The sequence below is a fragment of the Echinops telfairi genome, unplaced genomic scaffold (genome assembly GCF_000313985.2).
Source record: "Echinops telfairi isolate 266 unplaced genomic scaffold, ASM31398v2 ScPeMD7_70;HRSCAF=299, whole genome shotgun sequence".
Classification (NCBI taxonomy): domain Eukaryota; kingdom Metazoa; phylum Chordata; class Mammalia; order Afrosoricida; family Tenrecidae; genus Echinops; species Echinops telfairi.
The window spans coordinates 33,579,664-33,593,675 of record NW_022103968.1 but is presented as its reverse complement, the minus strand read 5'-3'; the positions used below and the strand labels follow the sequence as shown (position 1 = coordinate 33,593,675).

The 14,012-nt window shown below is 39.3% G+C and overlaps 1 protein-coding gene across 1 annotated transcript in view; it reads right to left on the bottom strand.

The window, feature by feature from the left end:
• The window catches only part of LOC101655637 (cytochrome P450 2C14-like), a 35,214-nt gene that overhangs the window by 15,701 nt on the left and 5,501 nt on the right, over positions 1-14,012 (bottom strand). The window contains exons 2-5 of the mRNA XM_004701056.1: positions 7,715-7,877; positions 7,350-7,499; positions 3,482-3,642; positions 2,181-2,357 (exon numbers count right to left, since the gene is read on the bottom strand). Of these exons, the coding sequence (XP_004701113.1) occupies positions 2,181-2,357; positions 3,482-3,642; positions 7,350-7,499; positions 7,715-7,877 (651 nt within the window). The remainder of the gene's footprint in view (positions 1-2,180; positions 2,358-3,481; positions 3,643-7,349; positions 7,500-7,714; positions 7,878-14,012) is intronic.

Below are 14,012 nucleotides of genomic sequence, written 5' to 3'. Positions count from 1 at the left end.
ATTTGTTGCCATCATCATTCTCAAAACATTTGCTTTCTACTTGAGCCCTTGATATCAGCTCCTCATTTTCCCCCTCCCTCCCTGCACCCTGCTCCCCCCTCCCTCATGAACCCTTGATAATTTATAAATTATTATTATTTCGTCCTATCTTACACTGTCTAACATCTCCCTTACTAAATCAGAATTCTACTAAGTAGAATTTCCCAATATTTAGAAAAGTTATTTTCAAATGCCGAGGAAATAATATACCTTGGTATCAAATGTTCTTTTTTGATAAATGAAGAAACTACAGAAAGTTTCATTTGTTTAAAGTTACTAGTGCTATATATTTTTTATTCAAAGATCATTTTGTTGGGGACTCTTACAACTCTTGTTATAATCCATACATTGATTGCATCATGCATGTTTGTACATATGTTACCTTCATTCATTTCTAGACATTTACTTTCTTAAAAAAATTTTTTTTAGACATTTACTTTCTATTGAGCCCTTGGTATCAGCTCCTCATTTTCCCCCTGCCCTCCCACATCCGCCCTCAGACCTCCTTGGTAGATTATAAAATATTATTATTTTCATATCTCACACCGACCACTGTCTCCCTTCCCTCGTGTTTTCTGTTGTTCTTCCCCATGGAGAGGGCTGTATGGTTATGTTTATTGATGCCACCACAAAATAACCTCTTAATACTACTTCAAAACAAACATATCAAACTTGATTTCCAGAAGAATGTAGTTATTCTACACACTAATAGTTAAAAACAAAAACGCACAAAAAACCCAAGACCCAAATTATGTATAATATATTGTATATAATAATTATATATATCATTTCAAACAATCACTGAGCTTCACCTTCTGGACAAGAATGCCAACTTGGTCTCTCTTCATGCACACAATTAGAATGTGAGCGCATTCATGGTTGCCCTTCTGTCAGCACCAGGTCCGCCTCATGTGGGTTTTTCCATTTCACGAGGAATGTGAATTCCCGACTGCTGTCTGGGCACCAATTACTCGCTCAGTACCCAGACCTCCAGCAAAGCGTCTGTCTGTCTGTCAGCAGCATCGCTTTTCTTCTTGGATTTGCTGCCTCAGATCCACTGTCAGAGAGGTTTTATTGCTCCAACTTTTTCTTTATGAGATTTTTTTTTTTAATCAAGAAATGCTTCAATTAATTCTGAACAACCTAAATTTTCTTCAGGTTCCCAAGTATTATCAGCTTCTAGAAATCCCTTTCCCTTTAGGAACGATGCCACCTTCCCATTCATAACACGTGGGTCCAGTACTTTTTCTGCCACAGATTCTTAAGGTTCGGCCTCGTAGTTCTATTTCTTTTCTCTTTTTGGCAATGTAGTTTTATTGGAGGTCATTTTTAATTGCAGACTTGAAGAGCTATTGTTTCCTGCTTCTAAGCTGCTCTGGGTCCCTGGTCTTGGACCCTGCATGCCTCCACTCGAGCCACATCTGAGGTGAGCAGCGACCATCTTTTTATATCAGACCGCTTTGCACTTGAGGAGTTAAGACAGTTATCAAGCACAAAGCTTTAAAAAATGGAAATTGAACAATATCCTTTCATCCTTCGTATAGACCATTCAATTTATCTGAAATGGGTTCTCTGTCCCATATTGCAAATATTCCTTCACACTGGGTGCAATGTTCATTTCCATTCTCATTTGATGGCATGACAGTTGGTGATTTCTAACTTGATAAAATAGATTACATTGTGGGCTATTAACTACAATGTTAGTATTTTAAACGCACCAGTTGCTTTATGTGAGAAAGATCAAGGTTTTGCTCCTGTAAAGGTTTACAGCCTTGGAAACCCAAAGAAGCAGTTGTAGGATGTCCTGTGTGATAACTAAGCATGTAAATAGACTGGATGCAGTGGATTAGCTTGTTTGGAATTGGTCCCATTTCATCTCGGGAGCACATCCATTTCTCCTTAGGTAAACTGTTAGGGATGAAACAGCAATCCATTTGTTTATTTACGATTACTCTAATTATTTCCTCTAACAAGTCAGCTTTGAACTCTTGTATGATGCTTACAAGCACACGTAAGTACTCAAAGTGCTTGTCGAGCATTACTTTCCTGAGCAGTTAAACATGCCTAGTGGATACATATTATTAAAATGAATCATAAAATGCACAAGCAAAGCAGTAAGTGACACTCTGCTAACATCTTACCTGTTCCATTTTGACGAGGAAACAATCAATAAAGTCTTGAGGGTTGTTTAAATCCAAAGATTGCTGGTGTTCTTTAATTTTCTCCAAAATAAAATGTCTTACATCATTATAATTTTTTAAAAATATGTTATGACTTCCTGGAAAATAATCAAGGAGTATGGGGAAAATATTGCAGACCTAAAGAGAAGAGAATCATGTGTTAAATATAAGAGTTTAATGAAAACACACATACCATGTGCCAACCCATTGTTAGAAATTAATCTCCATTTGATTCATTGAAAATTATCTCCATCTGGAGGGGGACATTTTTATTCTTTCTATAAAATAATGCTCTAAGCTTATAGAAGGATTTGAGGTAGAAGACAGACTGCATAATCAACTATGATAACCATTTCAATACTCATTCCCTATTTTCTGTTTTAAAGCATCACTCCTCTCATAGTTTATATTATTCCCCTCCCCCCTTACAACCTTGAAATATAGGGTGGCATAACTTACTACGACACACATTGTGTGATAGATTACTGAGGATATTGTAAAGAGAGTCGGACACCGTCTATGGAGTACAAAGCTCGTTGTGGCTGTTTCCCCAACTAGCAAGCACACCAGAAAGAGAATCAGGAGTTTAGACCCGGGAGGGGCGTAAAGCTATCATGAAATCCAAGGCAACATTTTGTGGATAAAGAAACTGCTCCAGAGTAGCTGAGTGACTTCTCTCAGATAATACACTTTGGAATAGTGCGGGACATGCATGTCAGCACTGGGAAAACTGTGTTGATTATGATTCATACCTTGTATATCCCATTCATTTTTCAACTGAGATCCCATCTGAACTTCAACCATCCTTCATTTAGTTAATGTTTCCTAGTAACAAGCATGGTCCTAGACATCTGTCTCCTTGATCTCCAAAACTATCATATTTCTTTCAAGTTATCTGGGCCACAAGTAATTATATGTTGAACAAAAGGCAATCCTCACAAGTGGTGAGGTAGAAATACTTCAACAAGAGCCTTGAAATCCACTGAGTGTTGAGGGTATGAATTTCGTTTCCAAAGTACTTCTTTGGAAACTGGGTTTATAAGAGCCAACAGATTAGACGAGAAGTCCATATTTTGAGCATTCATTTTCTTATGCGAAAAAGAAATGGCTTAGCTAGACTTCCAAGGTGTTCACTCTATGATGCACTGTTCTGGACAAGTCTTTTTTACTCACTTCTCAGATCAGTCCATATACAAATTTTATTTTCACTTGTCAGAGACAGAAACAGGAATACTTTCCCAGGGAGAAAGAATCGACTTCACCTGAATCCATGGGGTGTTAAGAATCTTGATGTTTTCTTCAAATTTTTCCATCAAGTTAAGAAAAATCTGATCTGCATAATCAAAACGACTCTTGAAAAGTATGGAGCAGATCACATTGCAGGAAGCACATTTAAGGATGAAAGCGGGATCATAGGGTGAAGCTGACAAAGTAAACACATTAAAAGATACTATTAAAATATACATATAAAATGCCCTGCCCTTGAGATGACAGACAAATAAAACTTTATGAACTGTTAAGGACTATCTACCCAGGAACTCCTTCGTCAGCAAAAGATTCAAAATGCCTAAAATTAACATGCCACATATTTTTTCCTTGCTTCTACCTCTATCAAGCAGGCTCTGAAACAGAATAAAATTTTAACTTTGACCGCCATCTGAATTGATAAGTCTATGCTACCTCGCTCAATAATAGTTTTCTCAGTATTCCGTCCATATTCTTTGCCCTTATTGACAACAATTTAATTAACAGTTGCTGCAATTTTGAGGAAAAATAATTGTAAAAAGTAGAGATCCCTTTTAGAAATATTGACTAATTCACTTGGTAAGTGCAGAATCACATATACCTGCAAAGCCGGTGTAGACAATTAAGCATCAATAAAGAAAGTGAGGGAAAGAAGAGGAACCTCAAAGCTTTTCATATGAGGGAACAGTTACCGATTAAACTAGCAGAGGGAGCGAGTAAAGACTGTTTACAGGATTAATCCCCTAAAGGATTAAAAGCAAAAAGAAATAAAACAACTTCCAGCTTATATGAATAGAAAAACAAACAGTAATATTGAGAATATGTTTTGCCTAAAATAAAAATAAAATGAGAAATTTTCATTTTAAAGTTAAATCATAAATTGAGCAGACTAAAAGTTTAAATTAATCCATGGTATCCTTTTACTCCTTCCTTTCAATTATGGAAGGCTGCAGGTGAGACCGTGGGTTAAACATTGGGCTTAACCAAGAGACTGGTAGTTCAGACCCACCAGATAATGCACAGCAGACAGACGAGGCTGTTTGCTTCGGCAAAGCCTTACATTCTTGGCAACCCTAGCTCACAGTTCTCCTCTGTTCTATAGGGACACTATGAGTTAGAATTGACACATAGTGTCAATGGTAATAAGTCTGGATTTGGTGTCAGTTAATTGGAAGAAAGACATTCTTGTTCTAGGCAGTCATAACCATCTTCTCCAAGCAACCCTCAAAGGGAATTTATTTGTGCCTGACTAGAGGGATATTGTTCTAGTAGAACCATCGACAGGATTCCCATGTTATTTAAAATTAGGTAGTAATTAAAAAAATTTGATCATAATTTAGGTCAGTTCCATAAATTTTCAGATAATTAAATAAAAGGAAAGGAAATGTTTTACTATGCTTTGTTTGGGTTTTTTAGGACCCCTGGTGGCATTGGGTTGCTAATTGCCAAGGTCAACAGTTTGAAACCACCAGCCCTCAGAGGAGGCTTGGATTCCCATGAAGAATTATAGTCTCAGAGCCTAAATTCTTAGAATCTGGTTTGAAGAAAGCTGTGGATGACAGGGGGATCCCAAGATTCATTGGTGGAACTATATAGGAAATAAGCCTCTGGTGAATCCCCTCTCTGTAATTTGAGGGTCAGGAGGAGAGTGGTTATTAAACGGAGTGTGTTGGAGAGTTGAACAAAGAAGCCTGCCTTGAACAGTTAACACTTGTCAGCAGATTCCCTCTGGGATGCATGCTAGACCTGATCTGGTTTCCAAAATTTTGAGTTGCGTTGTTTTGATTGGTTTTTGATTGTATATATTAGGATATCTCAGAAGTGTTATGTCATTAGAGTCGTCCTCCTGAAATTGCGGTATATGTTTTTTCGTGTTTTGGTGCATGAAAACCAGGAGAGAGGACCCTATAGAGTCAGCACGTGGAATGAGGGTTTTGACAAGAGTGGGGCACAGCGGTTGGGGGCAGGGTAAAGGGGTGATGGTGCCAACGGGTCCATATAGAAAAAGAATGTTTGAAAACTGATCGTGATAGCAAATTACAATTCTGCTGGAGGTGATTGGACTACGGAATGATTTAATATGTGTATTAATCCCAATCAATAAAACCCCCCACAGGGATAGTTCTACTCTGTCCTATGGGGTTGCTGAGTGGGAATCTACTTGGTGGCAGTGGTGTTTTGGGTTTGGCTTGGGGAGTTAAGAAATGAAACGTTAAAATGTGTCCACAAATCAAACATGCTGTGCAGAAATGACAGGGAGCTGGATACTCAGCAGGCTTTGAGCTAGCTTCTCTCATACCATCTGAAACTCAAAGCACAGCAGTGAGTCCAGCTTTCAGGAAAGACTTTTGCTTAGCTTAGTTTTGGAGAATATTTGCAAATTCTTTGGGGTATCTTTGCATGTGTGCACGTGTATTCCAAAGCTAAATCTTTATTATAGTTTCCCTTTAATCGGAAAGAAATAATTAAAATCCAAGGTAATTTGGAATCCAAGGAGAAAACCCCTGTCATTGTGACAAGCACCTTCTGTGTCAATTGACCTGGAAGTGAGAGGTAACTGCTTAGCATAAATGTCCTAAACCAAAATGAAATTATGTTGGAGCAGTATAAGCCCCACCCCCCAAAGAGAACCAACTAACCATTAGAGAAGACAGAGGAAAGAATGAGTAATAGTCTCATTCCAGTTAAATAAATAATTTTGTAAATGGTTTTATTTTCACTTTACAAATTGTGCCATCCCAGAAATTTTCTTACTCCTTGAATGTTTAATGTTAGTTAATAACATTACATAATTCATAGTGGTAGTTTTAAAATAGTCTGTGTTTGACAGGAATCACAATCGATGACAGCTGCAACAAGAAATGGCACTTCTCTGTAGTAAATTCTGACTCATAGCAACTTTATTAGATAAGATTAGAAAGGCCCACTGGTATTCTAAGACTTCAAACCTTCTTGGAAGTAGACTAACATAGCTTTCTCCCACAGAGTGATGGATGGGCTTGAACACCACACCTTATGGATGAAGCAGAGAGCTTTAATTAGGGACTAATAAGATGTTTAGTCAGTCAAAACCATAGAGGAGCATCATGCAGGCCAGAATTGTGTGCATGCACCTTAGCAGAAACTTGCAGGGAGGTTTACCATAAGCATAGTCCTCAGGAAGTGAAAGCAAAGAACATTTGCTTCCTGCCCCATTAGGATGTGATGAGGTCATTCCCACAGGGTCCCCTTGACAATTATTCTCTGGTGAAATGTTCTAAAACAGATCATTCAAATTTTTCAAGAGGCAAAAACATTGCTTTTTGATGCTGACTGAAGGAGACCCCAAAGACTCTACCTTCAGGATTTTTCATGAAATCAAACCAAAGCCTGGGAAGAATAGGAGTCAAGGAAGTTTTCTAGTTCCAGAAAGGCTTACAGTCTTGGAAACCCACAGGAGCATTTCTATATCATCCTTAAGAGTCACTAAGTTCTTGGCAGTGAAGTATATTTAATTTTGGGGTGGGAGGATTAAGTCATACTATGTACACATTGTGAGTATACACACGAATATAAAAACAGAAGTACTTCATTGTTCTCTGCTTCAATCACTTCAGTCTCAAACTCACTGCCATTCAGTAGCATCCAGCTCATAGCAATTCTATGGGACAGGGCTGAACTGTCCATGTGGGAGAGTAGAAAGCCTCATTTTCCTTCCACTGAGCAGCTGGAAGTTTCAAACTGATGACCTTGCTGTTAGCAGTCCTACGTGTAACCCATGCACGACAATGGTTCCTCCTACTCTACATCTGAGTAAAGTCTTGGGCACTGCTTACATATTTCCCAGGACCCCATTAGAGGAGAAACACATGTTACGGTAGAGAAAGAAAGTGAAGCATCACCCACCATTGGTTTTTCTCAACTCCTCCAATAGGGTCTGGGCTTCTTCCTGAACTCGGTCCTCCATGCTCCTCTTTCCCATCCCGAAATTCCGCAGGGTCATGAGGGAGAAGCGACGGGTTTCCTTCCATGTCTTTCCATTGCTGAAAACGACTCCTGTCAGGAGGAATGGCAGAAACTAAGAGGGAGCTAGATTCTCTGCAAGGAAGGGGGTGCTGATCTTGTCCTCCACACAGATGAGTCAGACTCTACCAGAGCAGCTTTTCAATCTCAGTTCAGTTTTCCTCTCTATCTTTAGCACTACCCAAGGTGCACATGCACATGCATATGTACACACACACACACACACACACACACACACACTCACTTACCAAGTCCTTTATTAGCTTTGTCAATCAATGGGTAATCACTCCTTCCAGAAAACTCCTCTCCCAGATCATTCAAAGCTTCTTTCACTGCTTCATAGCCATGCAACACGACTGTGGGTTTCATGCCAAAATACAGAGTGAACACAGGGCCATAGGCTTTTGAGAACTGGGAAAAGGAAAATGGATGCATATATGAACAAAGGAGAATGTTTGTTGTGTGTATTGTGCATAATCTGAAATGGTGTCATTGCCTTTTGATGTTCTTATTCTACAACATGGAATTTCTAATATATCTGAAATTTCTTCAGAATTTATCGTAACATAACAGCCATTTATGGAAAGCTCTGGTATGCCAAGGAGCCCTGGTGGTGCTGGGAGATAGGTGTTGAGCGGCTAATTGTAAGTTCCATAGTCACCAACTGCTCTAGGAGAGAAAGATGGGGTTGTCTGCTCCTATGAAGATGAACAGTCTCAGAATTAAGCTGTAGGGCTACTTGTGAGCATAAATTGACTTAATGCCAGAGGGTTTGCTTGAGATTTTTGTATGCCAGGCAATTTATAGTACATTTCCCATTATTTTTATAATTCTGTGGGCCTATCCACACAACCACTTGTTAATACTCTCATTACTTTTATTTTTCTCTTTCTCCTTCTGCTCCTCTTTCCACACTTATTCATTTCTCTCCCCTTGTTCCCATTTCACCACTGTACATTTTGTATTTCCTATTAGACCTTTTCCACATTACTAAATAGAGTCAACAACCTCTACACGACCCACCAGCTCACCACTAATAGCTGAACCACAATACCAAGGAAACATCAGTCAACCACAGTAAACAACAAAAACAAAATTAGAAAAACACACACAAACAACCAGAAATCACCCAAACCTAATGGTGTACTCAGGAGAAGAGGCCATGAAACTACCAGAAACAGAATTCATAGGAATAATGTTTAAGATCTTTCAAAAGATGTGGGGAACACTCATGAGGACAACAGAAGAAATTGAATCGCTAAAATCCTTAAACCAAAAGAAATCACGCAAGATAAAAAAAAATGAAATAACAGAATTAGGCAACATAGTAAAAGATCAGAGGAATAAGATGGAAGAGGCAGAAAATCAAATCCATCAGTTTGGAGACAATCATTTAGACAACAATAGAAAACAAGAAAAAAAGGCAATGGAATCAGAAGTAAGCCTCTCAATGATGTGGGACACTATCAAGGGAAACGCCTTTTGATCTCTTCACTTTGGCTTCCATGAACATTGATTGTAGATCCAGGTAAGACAAAATCCTTGACAACTTCAATCTATTCTCTATCATGATGTTACTTATTGGACCAGTCGTGTGGAATTTGGTCTTCTTTACAGATTAAAGCTGTGTTGCATTGGGTAAACCTGCTGCTCAATACCTCGTTAGAATATTTAAAAGCAAGCCAGGATGGCACTTTGAGGACTGAGGTGTGATTGACTCAAGCCGTGGTATTCTCACTTGCTTCATATGCATTTGAAAGTTGGACATTGGCTAAAGAAGACTGAAGAAGAATCCATTTGTTTGAATTGTGGTGCTGGTGAAAAATATCGAAAGTACCATGGACTGCCAAAAGAATAAACAAAACTGCCTTGGGGGAAGTATGGCCAGAGTGCTCTTTAGAGGCAATGATAGTGAAGCTTCATTGCACATACTTTGGGCATATTTTCAGGTGAGATCAGTCCCTGGAGAAGAATATTATACTTGGTAAAATAAAGGGGCAGAGAAAATGAGGAAATTCTTCAACAAAATGGATTAATATCATGGCTGCAACAATGTGCTCAAACATAAAAACAATTATGAGCATGGTGCAGGTTTGCACAGTGTTTCATTCTGTTGTGCACTGGATCTTATGGGTCAGAACAAACTTTATGGCCCTTAACAACAACATCAAGAGAAACAACCTATCAGGATCACAGAAGAAGAAGAAGAAACAAAAGCATCTACAGAGAAAAAAGTATGAGACATCATAGAAGAAAAGTTCCCCTACATCACAAAGGAGGAGGAAATAACCGTTCAAGAAACTGGGAGAACCCCAAATAGACATATCCCTAAAGAAAAATATGATATATCCTTGTCAAACTGTCTGATTTCCAGGAAAAGGAGAGAATCCTGAGGGAAACTAGAGAAAAAGAACAGTCACCTATAAAGGAAAACTGTTAAAAATAAGTGCTTACTTCTCAGCAGAAACTAGGCAGACAATAGAGTTATGTATACAAATTCTGAAAGAAAAAAAGCCCTGCGAACCAAGAATCCTATATCCAGCAAAATTATCCCTCAAACAAGGAAAAACAAAACCTGCTTTACAAAAAATATTAACCAATTACTATTGACAGACCATCAAGAACAGCAGACAAGGCTGACACCACTCAGAAACCAAAATGAGGAAAACAGCACTCAAAACAACATAAAAATAGAGCAGGAACACACATAAAACCCCCCAAAAGAGAAAAGAAACCAAACAGCAAAGTGACAGTAGCAGACATGTCAATATCATGTCGCTGTATGTCAATGGATTAAATGCACCATTCAAAAGACAGAGTAGCAGACTGGATTGGAAAACAAGACCCATCTCTATGCTGCCTACAAAAAACACACCTTAAATTCAAATATAGCCTTGAATATTGAGAGATGGCAAATAATCTACCAAACCAATGGCAACCACAAATTGTAGGAGTGGCAATATGAATCTGTGATAAAATGACTTCACAGTGAATAGCATACGAAAAGACAAAAATGGACACTGCATAATGATTAAAGGAACAGCACACAAGGAACATATAACTGTAATAAACATATACACATCCAATGAAAACCCTCAAAACACACCAATCAGATCTCACAGAGCTGAAAACAGAAATAAGCTGCTCAACAATAGTAGTAGGAGACTTCAACAAACCACTCTGAAGGAAAGACAGATCATCAGTAAAGAAACTCAATAAAGAAACAAAAGAGCTGAAAAACACAATCCACCAGCTCAACCTCCTAGATGAAGTGGTTCTCAATCTGTGGGTCATGACCCCTTTGGGGGCCAAACGACCTTTACAGGGATCGTCAGATTCATAACAGTAGCAAAATTACAGTTATAAAGTAGCAACAAAAATAATTTTATGGTTGGGGAGTCACCAAAACACGAGGAACTGTATTAAAGGGTTGCAGCATTAGGAAGGTTGAGAACTACTGTCCTACACATACATCGAGCATTCACCCCAACATTAACATAGTACACATTCTTATCCATTCTCTAGAATAGATCATGTTAGGCCACAAAGGAAGCCTAGTAAATTAAAAAAAATATTTTAAAAAATGAGATCCTGCAGTTCATTTTCTCAGATCACAATGCTATAAAACTTGAAATCAACAATAAAAAGAAAACAACATAGACAAACATATGGAGACCAAACAATATACTACTTAAAAACTACAGGGTAATAGATAAAATAAAGGATGCAATTAAGAAATTTCTAGAAACATGTGAGAACAATAATACATCAGACCAGAACCGTCGGGACACAGGAAAAGTGGCTAATTAGAAGTAATTTATAGTAATCAACGCCAACATGAAAAAAGAACAGAAATCCGAAATCAGTACTTTAACACAAGACCTGTTACGCTGGGTTGTCTAACAAAAAAATCCAGTGACACTCATGTATAAGAAAGAGCTTTCTATCCATAAATAATCTTATGTCAAAAAAGGCATCCCATCCCCATCCACCTCAAGTCCATACGTCGAATGCTAGTCCATAAGTCCCTCATTACCCTATGTAGCTGCAGGCTGGTGAACTGGGAAGCAGGAAGATGACGGGCCAGTAGGTGCAGAGTCCCATGCATCCAAAGTTGGTGGAAACATGGCAAAGGGCCTATAATTCTCAGGGTTGTGGGTCCCACGGTAAGCTATCCCTTGAGGCAGACAGAGTTCTAGCAGGCAGCACAGTGGATGGGTAGAGGGGGTTCGTCTTGCTCTGATACAAAAGGCTTATGGCATCAAGGAGGTGTCGTCAGGCTGGGACTTGACTGACAGCTATGACATCATTCCTAGCCAGGAGTGTCTAGTTGACATAATCCTGAACTATCACAGATCACTCTTTGCCAAGTTAATACATTTATACACCTCTTTAACCATACATAAGCCCCCAAGACAATCATAAAATCATGTTTGTACCTAACAGGATACAATTAACACATATACACCTGAAAAGGCACCAGCCCCATTTAAACCTTATATTCTACAAGTGAACAAAATAGAAATATTATATGACTAACAATTAAAGTTATGTGAACACATACACCTGAATTCTATAATCCTATCAACATCTTCTCACATTCATGACAGTTGGTAAGCTAGCCTCTTTATGCTTCTAGCTCCTCCCAATTTGGGTATGCAATTTCTGAACTGCCCATTTCTATCAGCCCAGTGCTCTGAGGAAACAACCATGGTCTTAGATGTGTAGAATCTTTACTGCAGTTGAAACCTTGTGAATCTGCATCCATAAATAAAGTCAAACCAGGGCAGACCATTCATCAAGCCAACAAGCAAAGAGTATCAACTCACAGGGTCAAATATTTTATCTTCATTCAACTGGATTCTGGTCAACCCAGTCCTAGCCATTCCAAACTAAGAAAACTGGTGACTGCTGCAGCAAGCCAGTGAGTTCCCCACATGACTCCCTATGATTCAGACCGCACACCCCTTCATAACTTCCCAACAACTCTAGCCCTCGCAGGCTAAGTCATGCCATAGGACCAGGTTCCTGACAATGCTTTAAACTTTAGACCAACCAATTTCATCTCTCCTTTAGTCCTTGTCAACCACAGTGTCAGTGGCCAAACTCAATCCATCTCTCTGTTGCTACTCTTACGCTCCCAAAGCTGAGCATCAAAGTCTGCACAACAACGCTGCTAGCCTAAGACAAAGGTCTCATCTAACGTGGGCCCCAGCCAGACAAAAGGTCAGAGAATGCGCTCACTGTCAGCCAACCTCACTTAGGGAGGGACCTGATGGAGTTAACTCACATGGATGCACTCTGGCAAAGGATGTCACTTGCATACCCTCATTTGAACACTTGGGAGAGGTACATGTTACTATAGATACTTTCTCAGGATTTTTATGGGCATCATCCATGAATGGCGAATCAACAAAGTATGTATCAGCAATCTATGGTCCGGTTTCACTGTGATGAGCTCTTCAACATGTCTGAAAATGGACAATGGCCCCACTTACACTTGTCTGCCGACAAGTTTGGCCCAAGTCCAGGAATAAGAGGACCACCCTGGCACGATATGGAGGATGGGAAGATGATCCAAGACCTCACGTTCTGTTGTCAGAGCTACCCAAGACATCAAGACCTCGCAGATCCCTGAGAATGGTGCTGCCTTCCTGATATAATAATTCCGACCATTGCTGATGTTGCCAGAGAGACTCTCCAGGGTTCCATCCTAACTGAACATTTTCATGCAAAAAGGATTGGACTACTACAACAGACTGCTCATTTACTAGATCAGATTATGGACTTTCAATATCACTTCATGCAAAACATTGCAGGTTTTATGGAACCCCTTATCCATATGATGTAACCTTACAGGACTGGGCTTTAATTAGAAACCATTGTAGCGATTTAAGGGAAACATCTCATCAGGTGTCAAGCAGCTAAAAAAGGGAATTTTCAAAGTCTTTCATAGTTTAGGCAAGGAAAATAGCCCATTAGATATTACACAGCTGAAAACAGACATTTTCAATACATTTATATTTTCATTCATGCCCTAGCATTTGCACAATTAAACAATTGGTGGATAGGCTTGGGGTGAGGGGTTGGGGGCTCATACAACTCTTATCACAATCCATACATATATCCATTGTGTCAAGCACATTTGTACGTTTGTTACCCTCATCATTTTCAAAACATTTGCTTTCTACTTCAGCCCTTGGTATCAGCTCCTCATGTTTTCCCCTCCCTCCCTGCCACCATCCCTTACAAACCCTTGATAATTTATAAATTATTGTTATTTTGTCGTCTTACACTGTCCGACATCTCCCTTCATCCACTTTTCTGTTGTCCATCCCCCAGGGAGGGGGTTGTATGTAGATCCGTGTGATTGGTCCCCCCCTTTTACCTCACCTTCCCCTTCCCCTCCTGGTATCGCTACTCTCATTATTGATCCTGAGGGGTTTATATGTCCTGGATTCCCTGTGTTTCCAGTTTTTATCTGTACCAGTGTACATCCTCTGGTCTAGCCAGAATTGAAAGGTAGAATTGGGATCATGATAGTGG